We start from the raw sequence: 17,005 nt of genomic DNA on the forward strand, positions 1-17,005 counted from the left end.
GCATTGTTTCCAAGGAAGAGACAAAACCTCAGGGCTTTTCCAATGACATCCTTGAAGGTGTCAAAGAGCCCAGGCTCTCTGCCAAGTTCTTGGTACACTGACGCATATAGGCAGTTGAAAAGCCTAAACAACCCATGCAGTATCTCTGGAAAGATTTCATAATAATCTATTTCATTAGTTGTAGCCTTGGCAGGTCAGTACGTTCCTGGTGGGAAAGGTGACCTACTACAGGCTACTGAAGGACTTTCTCTGAAATTCTTTCACATTTACCTAAAACATTTTGTCAAATGACTTTGAGAAAGTGTTAAAATCTGTTTCTGACCTACTGCTCTTTTAAGACCATAACCTTTCAGTTTGCCAGCAGAATTACAGATTTGTTTCCAATGCTAAATATTGCTATTGGTTTATACTGCAAAGGAGGGTCAAGATATTTTTTTTCTTTCTTATGCAGCAGCGAAGATAATGTAATTAGTGGACATAAAAAGTTAAAGGAAATCTGCAGCCAGCACTGCTGTGATTTGCTTACAATGTGCACAAGACATTGTTCAAGTATGAGATTAATTTACAATGTACTTCCATACATTCCACCACAAACTAGCATGAAATATTTAAATCAGTAACAATATATGCTATGCAAAGCTGTCTCCTGTACATTCACATTTTCCAGAGAAAGAGATGTACTTCTCAATTACTGCCACTCTTGCAGCAGATATTCTTTATTCCTTACTTTTTCACTGCAGAAAAATACTACTCATATTTTACTTTGTTTCGTAAGGACACATGTGTCTAAGCCCTAAAGCACAGTTTGAGTTTTAATAATGAAGCTGGATAATGAAACATTAAATTTTTTACACAGATGTAAATTTCTGCTTTAGAGTAATTTCTTTCTATAAAAACAGTGCAAGCAGGAAATCTGAACTACCAACAGAGGCAGCTTTGTACACGTGCCTTATGCTGATCCTTTAAAGCATAAATCATTGTTCTCTCTTGTCACTAGAAAAACATTTCATTTTGCATTTAACCTCCTTTTTCACAGGAGAAACTCTGGAAGCAGGAAATAAGTCCATCCCACCTGTGAGGTTTTCCTGTCCTACTGCCCTGAGCAGCTCACTTTGACAAGTGAACTCTCACCTGTGTCCTCCCCAGGGCAAAGGAACACGTCCTGCACGTTCAAGTCTCTAGAGGGGATGTACAGGATACTCTCAATAAGCCTCAAAGGTAGGTAAGAATCTTTATTACATTAGTTAAACTTGCCTTTCCTTACCAAGTCCCCTGTTCTGTAAGTTTTTTTTTAATGCCTGAAAACTGACTTCTTTTAAGACACTGAAAAATTTCATCACTTTAATGTGCTATTGGAAACCTCTGAGTTACTCTGCAATAAGTCCACGCCATTCAGCAGCCTCCAAAAGGAATTTATTTTGTTCGTCGTAATATTAACTAATATTATGACAAACAAAATAAATTTGCAGTGAGATTCCCAGCAACCCACTCTGTGACAGTCTCCAGCTTCTGTAGGTATTGTCAGTTCTGGCAACAGCTGCCATACCGATTACTGATTAACGTGGTACCCACAAAATACTGCAAGGTGGTTTTTTATGCTCCAGAAAAAAATGAAATCAAACAGCAGCACATGTTCCAGAACTGCAGCTCTTTGGCTTTATGCTTTGCTCAACTTTGCTGACTCTAATTATCTTTAACAAGCATCTTTGGAGAAAAAGTTGACATCATGATTACATCAATGTAATCCAGCGTGGTGCAACAACTTCAGCTTCTCATCTCTCAGGGGCCTGTATTTAAGGTACAAACAACCCTTCAAGCAACCACAACAAATATCCTGAACTGATACTGTACCATCGAGTCCCCAGTGCAGAGGTGCTTCCAATACCTCCATCACTAAATAAAGCCTGTGTCCCAGAAATGGCAACTTATGGCAGCAGGGCATAGGTCCAGGGGGGTCTGCCAGGCTGCACTACAGAGCCTTGAGAGCCAACAAAGCTATGTTCCACGGGAATGAAATGCCTCAAGTGCTACATTTGTGCCAACGCCAGCAAGCTTCCACATGGAGCTGTGCTGGACAACCAGGAACAGCTCAGAGAGTAAGGAAGGCTGACAGAGGACCACAGTACACAGCCGAGATAGGGAGACAGAGAGACTGGCTAGCCAAACGGGAAAATATCTTTGAACATCTGAGCTGTCAGAAGTCCTCAGTGCTCTCCTCATAGCCTGGTCTTATCACATTTTGTTTGATGTTTTCCACCCGAGTTCTCTCTTTGCAACATACCGTTCCCTTGTTACATTGGCACAGAAAGGAGGGAGACTGATGGCAGAAAAGAAGTTAAGATCTTTGTCCAGTTCAACACAGACAAAGGATTTTATACCAGACTGATTCACAGACTGCAGGGATATTTTCCTGTTTTTTATCATTATTTGTTCTTGTGCTGATTTAAAAATATTTCTGTGCAGTCCATATTGCATTTATACAACTCCATTTCATGTAAAAACTATTTTTCTTCACAATTTTTAGGCAATTAATGCCTAGAAAAATGAAGCTTTTTGAGTAAACATATACATGCATACACACACAAATAACAAGACAGACTGAAGAAGTACTTTTTGCCACCAAAAGATATTTTTATGTCTGCACTGGTTCTTACCTGAGAGATGAAGTTCAAATGACAGATTTTCAAAAGAGAGCCATATGTGAACCATAACAATCAATTATTACATTACTGTAATGCCTTTCAACATCTTTTTTAGTGAAGATCTTCGCTTCACCACAGCTCTGCAGATGATTACTGCAAGCCAGTCACCAGGGGCAGGAAGAGGCAGCTCCCAGCCGATGCTCAGCCATTAAAAGAGGAAGTTATTTGTGTTTTGTGTCTCCCAGGCCACCCAGCCATTTGAGGCACATCTAATGGACTAAAGTTCCAGTAGTTACAAAATAGTAGAGTATTACACACAGAAAACTGTATGTAAAGAATATAAGAATATTCATATATGCATGCAAGAAAGAAAAAAAGCAAACCTATCAGCCCAGCTTAAGCAGCTAATTCTAGAGTACAACTGAGATTGTGGCTCATGGGCAGGTGTCTAGCTAGATTTCTTTGCATTTCTGGCACCTAGTATCAGGCAGTAACACAAGAGAATGGTGCTCCCATTCCCTGCAGCAGAGGATATGGAATGAATCGTCAAATTTCAACAAGCTTCCTTGTATCATTCAGTGTGAGACTTGTAAAAAAGGCAAAAATTATTTTGTAAGTGGCAGAATACAGCTCCCCTTTTGTAAAATATTGTCAAAAGATTAGGATGGTGATCCACCTCTTTTTTGTTTCAGTTTGGTTGGTTTGGTTTTCAGTTTAGTCGGTTTCCTTTTAAACAAAGAACTGTTTACCCACAAATATCTAAGACAGTTACCAACACAGCATGACAGTCTACTCCCAGTGTGCAAGTGACATATCAAACCCAAATGAAATGTTATTTTTTCAATAACATCAAACCCCATAGCTCATCAGAGCATGTGTAATGCCTTGTTAAATCCTGAGAGCAGTTTTTTGTTCCAAATGCATGCAACTGTGTGATGAAACGGGGCCACTACTGTATCTGAAAAATGTTCCAGCAGAACACACTACCTTTCAGTATGATCCAAAGAGATCTTAGGAACAACAGAAGTAAATCTTCAGTGTTATTTGTTAAATTAATTTAAATCACCAGCCATTTAGATAGCTTTCTAAAAGAATAAAATATTAGAAGAAAACAAAGGTGTTTCTTTTCCACACTGAGGGAAATATTTGAAATAGTTTGGGTGATTTTTTTTGTTTTGTTATTGTTGGTTTTTTGTTTATTATGTGGGGGTTTTGTTTGTTTTTTTCTTTTGTTTTAATCCTAATTTCAGGTCATTTCCAAGTATCTATGCCACAGTCTATGCTGCACATGAGATAGACACAAAAGTTTCTAATGTCAGAGTGAACAGAGGTAGATAAAATTATTATAAACAAACTGTCATGATTTTTATGTGACTGAGGGATCAAAAATTAGGATTAAGGCCAACACATAATAAACCACTTGCAAACTGGAATCAGAGGGAACATGTGTGCCCCACATAAACACAAATATCCAATTTATATGTATAAAAATGAGACAGACTTAGAGGAGTAGCAAGCATTGCCAACACTGCATTAAAATCTGCATTAATAATGTCTGATCTAATGACAAATCCTCATGATTAGTAGAAAGTTTGATTCTTGAGAGACAAATATCAAATTTAGATTACTTCTCAGCCTGAGTAAACACAGTAGGAACATTCAATCTGACATTACAAATAGCCATGATTTCATCATAAATACAGGAAAAATGAAGGACTTCTAAGCCTACAAGGGAATAATCACAAAACTAGGTAATTATGTCCCTGCTGGATGGGTGAGTGCTGTGTTAAGCATACTCCCTAGCAGATATAAAGGAATCCGTAATATAGCCACAAGAAAAAAATTCAATTGTGAGTTTTATTTCTATTTTCCTATATGGATACGCCTGTGCATAACCATGAATGAATTGATACTGCAGTCATAAATATAACAATTGTAGAGTCAGTGGGGAAACCAAGTCCACTGGAAGCTGTTTAAGTAGTTACACTGCACATTTCAGGATTTCAGTTTTCCCAAGTTGCAGCATTTCAGTGGTGTCCCAGCTCCTCACCCCAGGGCTTCCACTCTACTTCCATTCAGCACCAGCCCCAGACTGGAGATCTAAAATTCTTTTCTCAGAATAAAAAATATTAACCACACAACTAGTAAATGCTTGGATAGCTTGGTTATCATAGCTTTTCTCAAAAAAGAATTCCTTCTGTGAGTCAGAGAAACAACCAAAGCAAGAGGCCCTCCTGATCCTGCACTGGGATTGGTGTTAGGTTGCAGTAGCACTAACATCCATCCATCAGGCTCTAACTGCAGGCTCCAGCCACAAAGCCTGGGCACAGCACCCTCATTTGCTGAACACTCAACACCAGAAGAATAAAACCCTTCCTGGAAAAGCAACATTCTGCAAGTTATAAAAAAGACTTATGTGGATTAGTGCTAGCCTGAGGAACAAATGTATGGTGAAGAGGAAGCCCCACTAATGCACTTCAGCATTTCATCACTGGCTTTTAGGAGAAGGAGGCTCTTAAATTTGACAGACACCCTGGAAAAGCTCTCCTGAACAAAGCACTAGACAAAATGTTAGGCTTTTAGTCATGGTAACAGAAACCTTATGTAGACAATTAGAGGAAAATAGGATTGAAAAGGGTGGTGGCATCTACCCTCGTCATTACAATGAGCTGTACCAGCAGCCTCCTCACTTGGCACCAGGCACAAAGGAAAAATGTACACACTCCCAAGTCTAACTCAATGTGGAAACTCATCTTAGGACACAGCGCAGACCTTTACCAGAAGCTCGCAGCACTAACTGGTTCACAGGGTTCCTATCACAGCACGGTGCTCCAAAGCACAATGCAGCACCAGTAAACACAGCTTATTCCTTCTGCCTGGAGATGGTCAGTGAATCCACAGAGAATCATGACTCAAGACAGGCAAGATGGTAAGAGGCACCGGGAATTTAATGACAACTACATGATCAGACATTACAATGTTCAAGTTTCTCAAAATTCTGATACTAATAGTGGGCCTCCCTCTGAGCAGACCACACTGCCAGGATGCTGGTATCACCCTTTAGGGCCTCTCCCCTGGAGTGGTGGAACCTTCAGAACTACTGTATTTCACAGCATAACAGGAGAGAGGAGACATGGAGGTTACAGCTCCCAGTCTCCACAACATTCATCCCAAGAAAGTCCTGGTCAGCACCATAAGAGAGCACTGATTTTCTAAATTAGTTTTTTCCTTAGTTCAGCGGTTGTCAACTGACTACAGAGAGAGCACACACAGAATAAGGTTTGAGCAGCTCAGGTGCAGACATCTAACCAGAAGTGCCTCCTGTGCATCTAGGAGTTTTAGGGGAACCACTGAAAAAGAAGATGCTATGCTATTGTCAGGGACCCCATAATCCAAGGAAGGAGATTCAGATCCCTGCACTCCAAACCTGCTTTAAACTGTGGCCTCCTCTATGGGTGCTCCCCCCAAACAGTTCCCAGAATGATCAGGTCATCTAAAGAGCAACTGTTCAGCTCAGAGACACCCTTTTGCCCCCTGCAGCTGCAGAGATGCCCATTACACCAGTGATCTCCTGATACTTCAATGCACTGTGACACTTCTCTTCCTTCAATGCCATGGAAGATTCAAGGGCTTGTGTCCAGTACCAGGTGGCACACAGAGTTTATCAACTTCATCAGCCCAGGCGGGAAGGTCATGCTGAGCACAGTCTGCAGATACAAGAAGTTGATAAAATCAGCAGGCATCACTTCACCGGAGTAAGTCTTCCCTGCCATCTGAGACATGCTACCTCCTAAGAAATTTAAACATGTACACACATTCCTTTCTTCAAGTAGAAATGTTTGTGACCCTTCCTACATACCTGGTTTGTTTACTTAATACCACCTAATCAGTTACCAAACCAGGCTGAAGAGCTTCACCTTGCAGCAAAGCAGGAGCATGTGGCTCTGCTCAGCCTGCAGGGCTGAGATTGCCTCCAAACATCAGTCCTTGATGCTTCCTGAAACCCATTAGCCTTTAGATGGCCACCAGCTCTGCTTAGTGCTGCTTGTTGTCAGTGTTATTTATCCACTTGAGCTTCTGGCTCTGTTTATGCTATAGCAAGTACTGTTTGATACCACTTATGCGTCACAGAAGATGGTTTGGTGACTGGCCAAAGCACAACCTCAAGTACAAGGACTGACTTGCCTCCTGTATTCAGTGGGTTAAGGCTGCCCCTGTGGGCACCCCAAGGGTGAGGCTTGTGGGTCCCTTAAACTTCAGTCAAACAGCATGAAACTCACATCTTGTGAAAATCTTTTTTTAACAAAAATTCTCAATAAAATGTATTCCAAAATAAAATACAGATTATTGTGCTTTTTCCTCACACCAAACATCACTGGAAGCTGTACACTGGATGAACGCACTCCAGTATGGCACATTCTCATCTCTATAAAATGGTACAAACAAGACTTACAGGCTTCATTACTTTTGTTGCTAATGATGCGTTTGACTGAAATGGATACAACACATAATAGGGAAAAGCAAAGGGTTAGTTATTTGAATAAGAAAAGGCTGTGTATTATCAAGTGCCCAGCCAGACACATACAGACTCCCCTGGCACGCAGAGTCAGGTCCCAGGAAAAAGACCTCAGTAGTCTTTTCTACCACTGTGTTTTAATCATGTGTTTACCACGTATCTTATTCCAATTATCCTCCTCATGTCTGTGAAGAGAGAATTAAGATTCCTCTGGAACACTGGTTTGTTTTTTTTTTTTTGTATGAAATAACTGCTTCTTATCAGAGCAATTATTTTTATACAATATAATCTATGAAAAAAAAAAGTTCACTTGGTTCTACTTTACCCCTGCACTACAGATGGAACTGAAAGCAACACGTACATGAACTTGTATTTCACCAGGAAAATAATCCTTTGCGGACTTTTCATTGTCATTTACTATCTTGAACTAACACCAATTTAAACACAGTTAGTTAGATAACCATTACTTCAAAACTTATTTTCCTGTGATATAACATTAAGTATTTTAAAAACCACCTTGCTGAAACGCCCCTCACATATCTTCTGGCAAGGGCCCACCCTGGCTCAGGCAGTGGGCAGATACAACGCTCCATGTTGACTGTGGAAGCCAGAAAGGAACTGGAATGTCTTACTGCAATAGCTAGTCACAGTTCAGCTCTGCTGCAAAGAGCACCAGAATTACGTCTACGGTTACAGAGCCAGATGTCTCCAGGGCAGGAGCTTTCTAAAGGGGTAATTTTTGGCTAGCAAGCTGCAGTTAAAACACTCTTTTCCTTAAGATCTTTTTAGTTTTACTTGGCTTTGATTGCTATTAAAATTTAAACAAGAGCGCTTCACTACTTTATAGAAAAGACTACTATGCTTTCAGCACTAAACACAAAGCAAAACCAGATCAAGGAAAAATCTACAGGGCCAGGTGACTGATAATGTAGACAGCTGCCTTGCATAAAACCATGGTGAAGTGATCCTCTGAGGATGGTTCAAACAAAGCAATACAGTCACATTCATAGAACTTTATCCAAGCTAAAATCCAAGTTGGATGAAATGGGTATAGCAAGGTGGCCACTTGTTCTACCTACCTGGCTGTTGCAGTGCATGCCATAGTAGAGACAGCCACAATACATAGAGTATTGCCATACAATTTCAGAAAGCTTCAACCCAAACAGTGTAACACCAAACCACATCAGAAGGCTTCAGGTGTCTGCCCATACAGAGCAACAACCTATCACTTCAGAAAGCTGCAAGGATCCACCCTTCTTGTCCTTTAGCCCAACATTTATACCCCTGATGTTCATGCATTGCACCTGTGTCCCCTCTGTTCCCTTTGGTGGTTGCTCAGTGCACCTGGGCGCTCCATGGCTCACTGCTGTCAATGCTGCTCACCTGCTTCTCACAGCTGTGCCCATTGGGGATGAGGCTCAGCCACAGCCCCACTCCCAGTTACCACAAACTATGTACCTATGCCTGGCCACAGACAAGCTCAAATCCCAGCCCTCTACCCAGACCTGCCCTTCATGCTTCCCATGCTTCCTAATCCAGAGCTCTGAGGCATCAGCATCCATCCCTCCCGCTGGAGAGCACTCAGCCTTTCCCCAACACGCAGCCCACAGAAAAATCTCCCCTCTCATCTGCCTTGCTCCATATCCTTTGTTGAGCCTCTCCAAAATCACCCTCTAGGAGCACCGATTGCAAGGGTGTCCAAGTCCCTGTCCCACCAGGACCAGCTGGGGTGTGTTATGCATGGTTACATCCACCCGGGTTTCAAATGTCTCCAAGGATGGAGACTGCGCAGCCTCTCTGGGCAACCTGCTTTGGGGTCTGAACACCCTCAGAGCAAAGAAATGCTTTCTCATGTTTGGACAAAATTTCTTGTGTTTGAGCATCTGCCTGCTGCCTCTTGTTCTACCACTGGGCCCCACTGGGAATCCAATCTGTGTATCCAAGTCCATCTCAAAGACTGCAGCCATTCTTGGCCCAGAATTCACCATTCCTTTAGACTTCCCCATCAAAATATCCTTCTCTCTCAACCAGAGATCCCTTGGATCCCGTACTGAAATAAATTATGCACATTTTCTGCACTTCTTTGGAATTAATCTCAAACTGAAACTCAGCCTTAAGAGCTGAGTATTTTTAGGCTTTTATAATTGCCCAAGACTATTCATATCAGAAAAGTATTCTGTCCATCACTGCATTTGAGGCAAAAGAACATATAATAAAGTCAGCATGTTTATACAATAACAACAATAACAATAAAAAAAAAATAATATGTACTCTATATATTATATATATATATATATATATATATATAAAATAAAGGAGCAGGAAGCCTTAATCTAAAAGCACAACATTGTGCCTTCTCCTAATGCGGAGTTGCTGAAGCAAAAGTATACATCTCTGTGAGGAACATTCTATAGTGAAAACTTTAACCAACAATTCTCAACTTTTGCCAAATTAAGACTGAAATAATGTTTAGACTGAACTAGTTTTAAGAGTGCAAAATAAATAGATTTTAATACAATAGCTTATTAATATTTAATAATAGCTGTAAGCCATAAGAAGTGTCTTTGCTTTCCCCCTTTTAGCATCTTTTAAAAATATATAAATTGCAATAGTAACATGACACTTTTGCAGACCTAATAGTATAGAAGTAACCATTTCAACTGCAGTCTAAGGGAAAAAACCCACACGGTCATGGCATGACTAAATATTTCCATGTCATCAAGCCCAATGAAAGAGATTGTGTCAGGGAGTGGGCAATCAGGTCTTGGAATGGACTTGGCCCAGCAGAAGATGGGGAAGAGTACACAGCAAGACAGGCTGCCCCCACAGAGTAACCTGCTCAAGTCACTACTGACCCTCAGCCACCTTTACCCATCTGCAGGATCAGAGAGTTCCCACTACCTGGGATGCTCCTACTGCAGCAAATGTTGTGGTCATGAGCAAATACAGCCTTGGGTCACCTCTGTACTCCTACATACCAGACCATCATGTTGGAACTAACATACTGTTCTCCAAACAGGCAGAATCCAGCCTTTGGATACAATAGCCTCTAGATACCAACACAGTGTATGCATAAGCTGTTTTTTCAAAGAGAGTACAGTTCTTGTGGGAAATACAAACCATCCTGTTTCATTTCAATGATGGTTGAAGTAATTTCTGAATGAAGCTTGAAAAAAAATTATCTTGATTTAAAGGTGCTGCTTAAATGTAAACAAAAATGGATTTGGTGTAAGCTCTGAATTCCCACTGCTGACAGAGAGCTCAATAGACATCTTTCACACATTCAGTTTTGTTCTTTTGTTTGTTTATTTGTTGCATACAGTTTACTGTCTTCAAGATGCCAGCAGGACATTAAGAAGCCTTCTGCCCTCTTGAAGTCTCACTACTTCCTCCTACACTCAAAGAGAAACCATTTATCTTTCCACTTCCATCCCACAACTCTCAAGCTGCCTTTCTATAACTTGCATAACTGATTAGGAAGTGCTGACAGAAGAGTGCAGTTAGGCTCCCAATGCATCCCCCACCTCCAGACCCTTCCCCTAGGGAACAGCTTCCCAGGAGTTCCAGCATAGTTTCTATTTAAAAGCTTCAGACCCTGCCAGACGGAGCTGGGTTGTCAAATTTCAAATCTGTGCTCTCTACACAGTATTCAGATGTATTTCTGCAGTAGTAAAGGTTAGCTCTCCCTTGTGGCATGCAGTTACCTTTTACACAGCCGTGACCGAAACCTTACACAAGCCTCTTCCTCTCTGTGCTCCTATTTCTCACTTCTAATCCAGACAGAGTCTCCTTCTAAGAGAAATAGTGAAGGAACAAGGAAATAGTGACCACTTGAGGAATGGGGAGACAAGCCTCCACCCAGCTGGGATCCAGAGATCCTCGTCAGTCACTATCACTTTTTCTACCGCAAAAAATCCTCACATTATGAGCCTCCTTGCATGCCTTGGAGCCTATCTTCACCGTTCTTTTATGGACTTGGCTATCCCAGTCTTTTCAAATCCCTGATTTTGCTTTCACAAGGAGCTAAACCAAGTATCTATACATTGTTCTTATCAAAACCCAGGGGGTCTTCATAAGACCCAATAGACAGCAAAGGTCTTGCCTGAGAAATAACAGGCTAAAGAAAGTACTATGCAAGAGACTGTCTAGTGCCATTACAGCAGTGCAATACAAAGCCCTTTCCAGCAAATACTGAAGAGCCCAAATTAAACACTGCCTTATTGCTGTGTGGCAGCAATCCACACAGCAGACTGGGTTCATTTCCCAGGTCAGCAAAGGTTTTCCCTGCTACGGGGATGTACTTGAATTTGCAACACCATTTTATCTAAAATCTTCATGAGACTGCAGTGGAGAGCTTCAGGGAACAGACTCTACTGAAAAGCCAGAGACCTGGCAATCAAAGTGCACTGCAGGGAAGAGATAGAGTCAGGGTAGACTGAGGTGTGAGCACAGAAGAATGTCAAGAAATGGCAGAAGGTTAACAGAGTAATATGGCAGGGAGCATCAGCCACCCCTCTGTGTGCAGACACAGCTGCCTGAGCCACATCCTGTGACCGAGGAGAGCATCAACAACAAACCTCCTCTGAGCCAGCACGGCTGTTGGAGGAATTTTCCCACAGTGAAAATCACATTCATTGCTCTGTGTCAGGAACAATATTGCATTGTAACGTCCCTGGGATTCCAGCAGATGGAAGAACACATTCAACCTCAACCACGAACAAACTCTGAGAAGCAGCTAAAAAATGGTGAAGAGCGATGCTCCTTTAGCTGCACTACAACACAGCAGATTTTATACCTCTCACTCACATGGCCAGCACAGTGACATAAACTCAAATGAAGAATGGAGACTAAACTTATTAAACCTGAAAAAGGACAGAAACCCCCAAGCATCAGATACAAACAAGTATCTGAAATTTATGGATTTATATGACCAAAACAAAATTTAAAAAAGAGATAATAAATAAAGAGGAAAGAAAAAGACGAAAAAAGAAACAGAAACACTGAAGAATTTGAAGTGCTTTCTTTACGTCTACAATCTCACAGATCTGTCTGTGGGAAGGGAATACAGTGATGGCCATGCAGACAACACTGCAAATGTCACTGCTTTAAAAAAAATAAACAAACATTTTCAAATATTTTTTCAGGGTTCTTCCTTTTTTTTTCCCACGTTTCCCTAACATGTGGCAAAGCTTTTATCGTATTAAGAACTAGGCTATTCTTCTTATGTGTGATAGTCACTGTTGTTTTTTTTCCTATGTATTTTTCAAGTCATCTTTCTCAGCATTCATATGATTACAAGATTTCACAGACACCCTTGTTTTTTTTCAGACTGGGACCACTCTCTGTCTTCTCACAATCTTTACAGCAGGAAAGCTGTAGCCTGCACAGAGAGGAAAGCATAAATTACACTGTGACAGGTTTATAAGACTAATTCTAATAAATATCTCTCAGTAGCCTCCTATTCACTGTCTCCCTAGAAGAGCAAGGAAGAATTTTTCTGCTGGCAGCATTTTCAACTGCATCAACTTATTTCATGAAAGTGCATGAACTTCAGCAACACTTTGCCAAGGAAGCCCACACAGGCTTGCAAACCAGGAGGCATGAGGAGGACCCCTCAGAGCCCCTGGTAGGGCATTAGCCTGGGCTAAGACAGACCAGAGACTCAACCCTATTTCAGGACCAGCTGCATTCAATCTACCATTTTTTAGCTCAAATCACCACAGGTCAGCCTTTGATCAAATTCTTCCCCTACAAGTCACTGCTGTGGCCAATTCAGCTCACCAGGAGTCAGGCAAGGTAGAGATCATGGACGTGAAGCATGCCTCCACGTCCCAGGATGCAGCCACCAGCACCTGCAAACCAGCTGAGCGAACTCACTTCCCAAAGGTATCTGCTGTTTTCCTGCCTTGTTTCATACTGCTTTGTTTGGGTATTCAGAAAATCCAAAGCACCGCTTGAAGATCTTTTCATTTCAGAAGGACCTTTAGACATATCTTTGTTTCACTCCACCTACTGCCACTGGATTTTTATTGAGAAGAAAATGTATTGCAGACAGACAGAAATTACAGCCTGGAAAGGAGCAGTATCCAATGGTATCAAAACCAGTTATACCATGTGCTCTGCATGGAGTACATATATTTTTCTTTCGGTTATCCTTTCATGATTGTTAATTTCCCCTCTATGACCATTTCAAAAACCATTTAATGTCTTACCTGCATGTATTTATTTGAATATTGGTTCAGCTCTGTCATTGAAATGCTTAGAAACCCAAGTACATTTTTCAAAAGTTATTTAGGAACTTCTTTATTTTAATACCATTGGCTTTTCTTGAAAGTCACATCACTTCTGAAAATAGGATTTTGATGCATGATGATATAGAAGGAAATTGAGAACATCTTGATTTTGGAGACATTAAACAGTCCAACACTGACCCACATGCACATAATTTTTTACCAAAGTCTTTTATTGCTGATATTCAAGAGAATGCTGCAGAGAACAAAGAGGTCTTGTGTTCATGCCTGTTTAAATCACCAAACCATGAAAGTCTGGAATTAAAACCAGAGGCTGAAGATGATGTCCAAAGGTTGGAAGCTTTAAGTACTAAAGCATCTCCTGCAACACTCACAAGAGTTTCTTCCCGTGTTACATTTGACACAGAACATACAAAATTATGGCCTTTTACCCTTAGACAAACTCAATTCTCTGTATCAAAACCTCATTACACAAAATAAATAAGACTTAAGTGAGCAACATTAAAAAAAAAACCATTAAATGAAAATTAATCTGGTGATGGAGTTCTTGACACTCCATCTGTTGACTCTCATTTTCTGATTATACTGAGAGTTGCACTGACTTTCAGAAATACTGAAAAAGTCTTTTAAGCTTTTCCCTTATGTAAGATGTGCACCTGGACTTCTTTGGACTCCATGAAATGCCTGTACCCAGTATCTCTGCACTTTTCCTTTTCAGCACAAGTACAAAGTATCTAACCTCACCCACTCTTTTTGTTGTGAAATTGGAGCATGCTCAACATTTTTTTCTTCAGTAGACAATCTATTTTTAAATCCACAGCTAAGAAAGCAGTGTAATATATTTTAAAATAAATGTTGTTAGTCATCATTTCCATGATATTTCAACCCCTTCACAGGAAATATTATTCACAACACCAACAGAATAAAAACCAATGGGCGTCTATTAGCAAGTGTCCACAGGTCTTCATTCAAATCTCAACAATACTAAAAAACTGCTGTAATAAGAACTTATATACTAAGACTGATTCTTTGCATTAGCATTAGTCATCAGTTGGAGATCTGTCTGGAAGGTACACCTTATTTCAGTGTGCCACAGTTGATCAACTACTGAAATGAATGCTTAAATGATGTTGTCCATGTTAGGAGCATGAAAGACCTAGGTCTTCAAACAAGTAAAGTTTAATATTTATTAGGAGGTAATATAGGTCTAAAACTAAATTGTCTTCCTGAAACAAATTCTCATTCATGGCAACTGGCCTGTTATTGGAAAAAAGTTTTTTTTATCTCAGATGAGGAGTGATAAGGTCTCCTACACCATAATTTCCTGTTCTTAAAAGCACACCAAACATGCACAGAAAATGAGGTTAAATGACTGGTGGTTCTACCAAACTAGTTTGTTCTCCTTCTTTTTCCACATAGCACTGATAAATAAAGGTGTAATTTGTGTCAGTGGGAAGAGAGAATATATGTCAGCTCTGAAGTGTCAGGTTAAAATTGTAAGGTTTTGCAAATTAAGTTTTTATAAATGCCAAGTCGATGGTCCTAGACCAAAAATCTGGGCAGGCAATATCAGTTGTCAACGGGAAATATTCCTTGGTTCCCTGACTACTGCATTACAATTCAGTGTAAAAGTTCTTCTGCCATATAATATAAAAGCCGATGAAAATCTTCATTACACTTAGGGATTTTGTAGAAAATGAGATACTGTATTGACTAAATATACCTTACTGTGTACAGCTGGGGAAAAATATAAGTTGCAAATTACTACAAATAAAGTTTCATTTAATTGCTGCACTTCTTTCCTTTAGTTGAATTATTACTTTGACTTTGCTTACTGTCATGACTTTTTATTTTTAGGTTCTTTCTACTAAACCAAGTAGAAATAGGCTGTATGTGAAATGTTGCTATTTTTCCTACAAAATTATTCCAAAATACACACAACTTAGGCAGAAACCAAGAACTCATGACCAAACATGAACACGTATTTTTAATTCACATTGCTGTTGACATCACTGTGAGCAGGTCAGACCATTAAGACAAAAATGTAACAAGATAATGCCCTATGGAATTTAAAAACTAAGTGGCAGTCAAAATATAAAATGGTCTGACCTCTATTAAGCATTTTCTCTCAACTCCATTAAGAGGTTAAAGGCATTTATAAGCACACTGTTTTCTAAAATTTGCTTAACAGAGGCAACATGGGCAGAATCATGGAGCACGTCTACATCATGGCTTAGAAATGGTATTCTCCATCTTAGTAGTCCAGCTAAAACCAAGCTGCCTCTCAGCTCCCCACACCTTCAATTGGAAGAACTAAAGGCAAAGATCATGGTTTCAGATTAAAAAAAAAATTACTGGAAATAGGAATGAGATTAATAAACAACAGGAACAGCAACAATATTAGTAACAAAAGATATAAGACTAAGAAACAATTTACATCTCCTTACCTTTTCTGGACAGAAAGTAACCCCTTCTCTCCTAAAGAGCAACAGAGATTCCTTTCTCCTGCCCCTGGCAGTCTCATGAGGTGGAGCTGAATAACATTTGGGCCTGGCCATGGACCATCCCAGCTACTGCAAAAAATTAATCCTGTTCCTGGCCAGAACCAGGACAGTCTGATGTTCAAAAGCTACAGCTTTCGTTGTCCTGCTAATACTGCAATTTGCTGAGTGGAAAGTACAGGATTAAAAATTACAGCACATGTGACAGTATTTGCAATAAAGACAGTCCAAGCCTTTGGGTAGACCTTACACATCCACAGACACAGCCTTTTTGAGCACCTGCTGAGAGAAGGACATTCATCTCCATGGCCACAGAGCTCCCAAGGATACCTACATTCCATGGCAGTATTAAATAGACATTAAAGAAGAAAACCAATTCTACCTCCACAGTCACTTTTGCAATTAGATTCATTCAGAAAACCTATTTGCAATCACTGATGAACAAGCTCTCATCTCATATTCCTGCTGGAGTCCAATGGTTTCAGGCCCAGAGTTAAAAAATGAGTTTCCTGCAGCCCTGTGTATTTAATGCAGATATCTCCCAGAGAAGGAGTGCCACTGACCTACTTGTACTGACATGGAGCAATCTATCCAAGGGAACTGGCTAAACAGAACATTTCTAGTCACAAATGTTTTACCAAGAAAAATAACATAAATCCAAGACACCCTACAAGTTGGACCTCATCCCATCCTAGAGCCTTGGGTTTACCCAAAACTCCAAAATCCCAGCAGACCTCTTGCTTCTTGTCATTTTTGTCTGTTTGGATGAAAGACCTAATCTGTATGGGATCTCCTATTTGTCTTACTGTTCATACAGTTCATAGAGCAGAAATCCAACTTGGCTCATAAGCATGGCTGGTTTCCACCTAAATGTACATGGAGACGTTCTAAAGTAATGGGGACTCCCTGGCAGAAAACAACTGCTGGCTTGCTGTGCCAGAAAATCTCTGGCCCTCGCGGCCCACGAAGTATCACATCTGTGCTGAGACAGAAATGTTGTGACCCAAAACACCAGTTACAACTATCAATGGTTTTCCTATAGCAGATGGAGTTGAAAACTTCATAGGGGGATGTATCACACATGGTTACAAATAC

The 17,005-nt window shown here is 40.4% G+C and overlaps 1 protein-coding gene across 2 annotated transcripts in view; it reads right to left on the reverse strand.

The window, feature by feature from the left end:
- ST7 (suppression of tumorigenicity 7) overlaps positions 1-17,005 on the reverse strand; it is a 132,459-nt gene that overhangs the window by 97,021 nt on the left and 18,433 nt on the right. The window contains exon 1 of one of the 2 annotated variants that reach the window (XM_068189910.1): positions 15,857-15,948. The exons of the other annotated variant lie outside the window; for it this stretch is intronic. Coding sequence (XP_068046011.1) covers positions 15,857-15,933 — 77 coding nt within the window. The 5' untranslated portion in view covers positions 15,934-15,948. Of the gene's footprint in view, positions 1-15,856; positions 15,949-17,005 lie in introns of those variants that run through there. 2 annotated transcript variants of the gene reach the window in all.

This window comes from Anomalospiza imberbis, chromosome 5, assembly GCF_031753505.1.
Source record: "Anomalospiza imberbis isolate Cuckoo-Finch-1a 21T00152 chromosome 5, ASM3175350v1, whole genome shotgun sequence".
Taxonomy (NCBI): Eukaryota; Metazoa; Chordata; class Aves; order Passeriformes; family Viduidae; genus Anomalospiza; species Anomalospiza imberbis.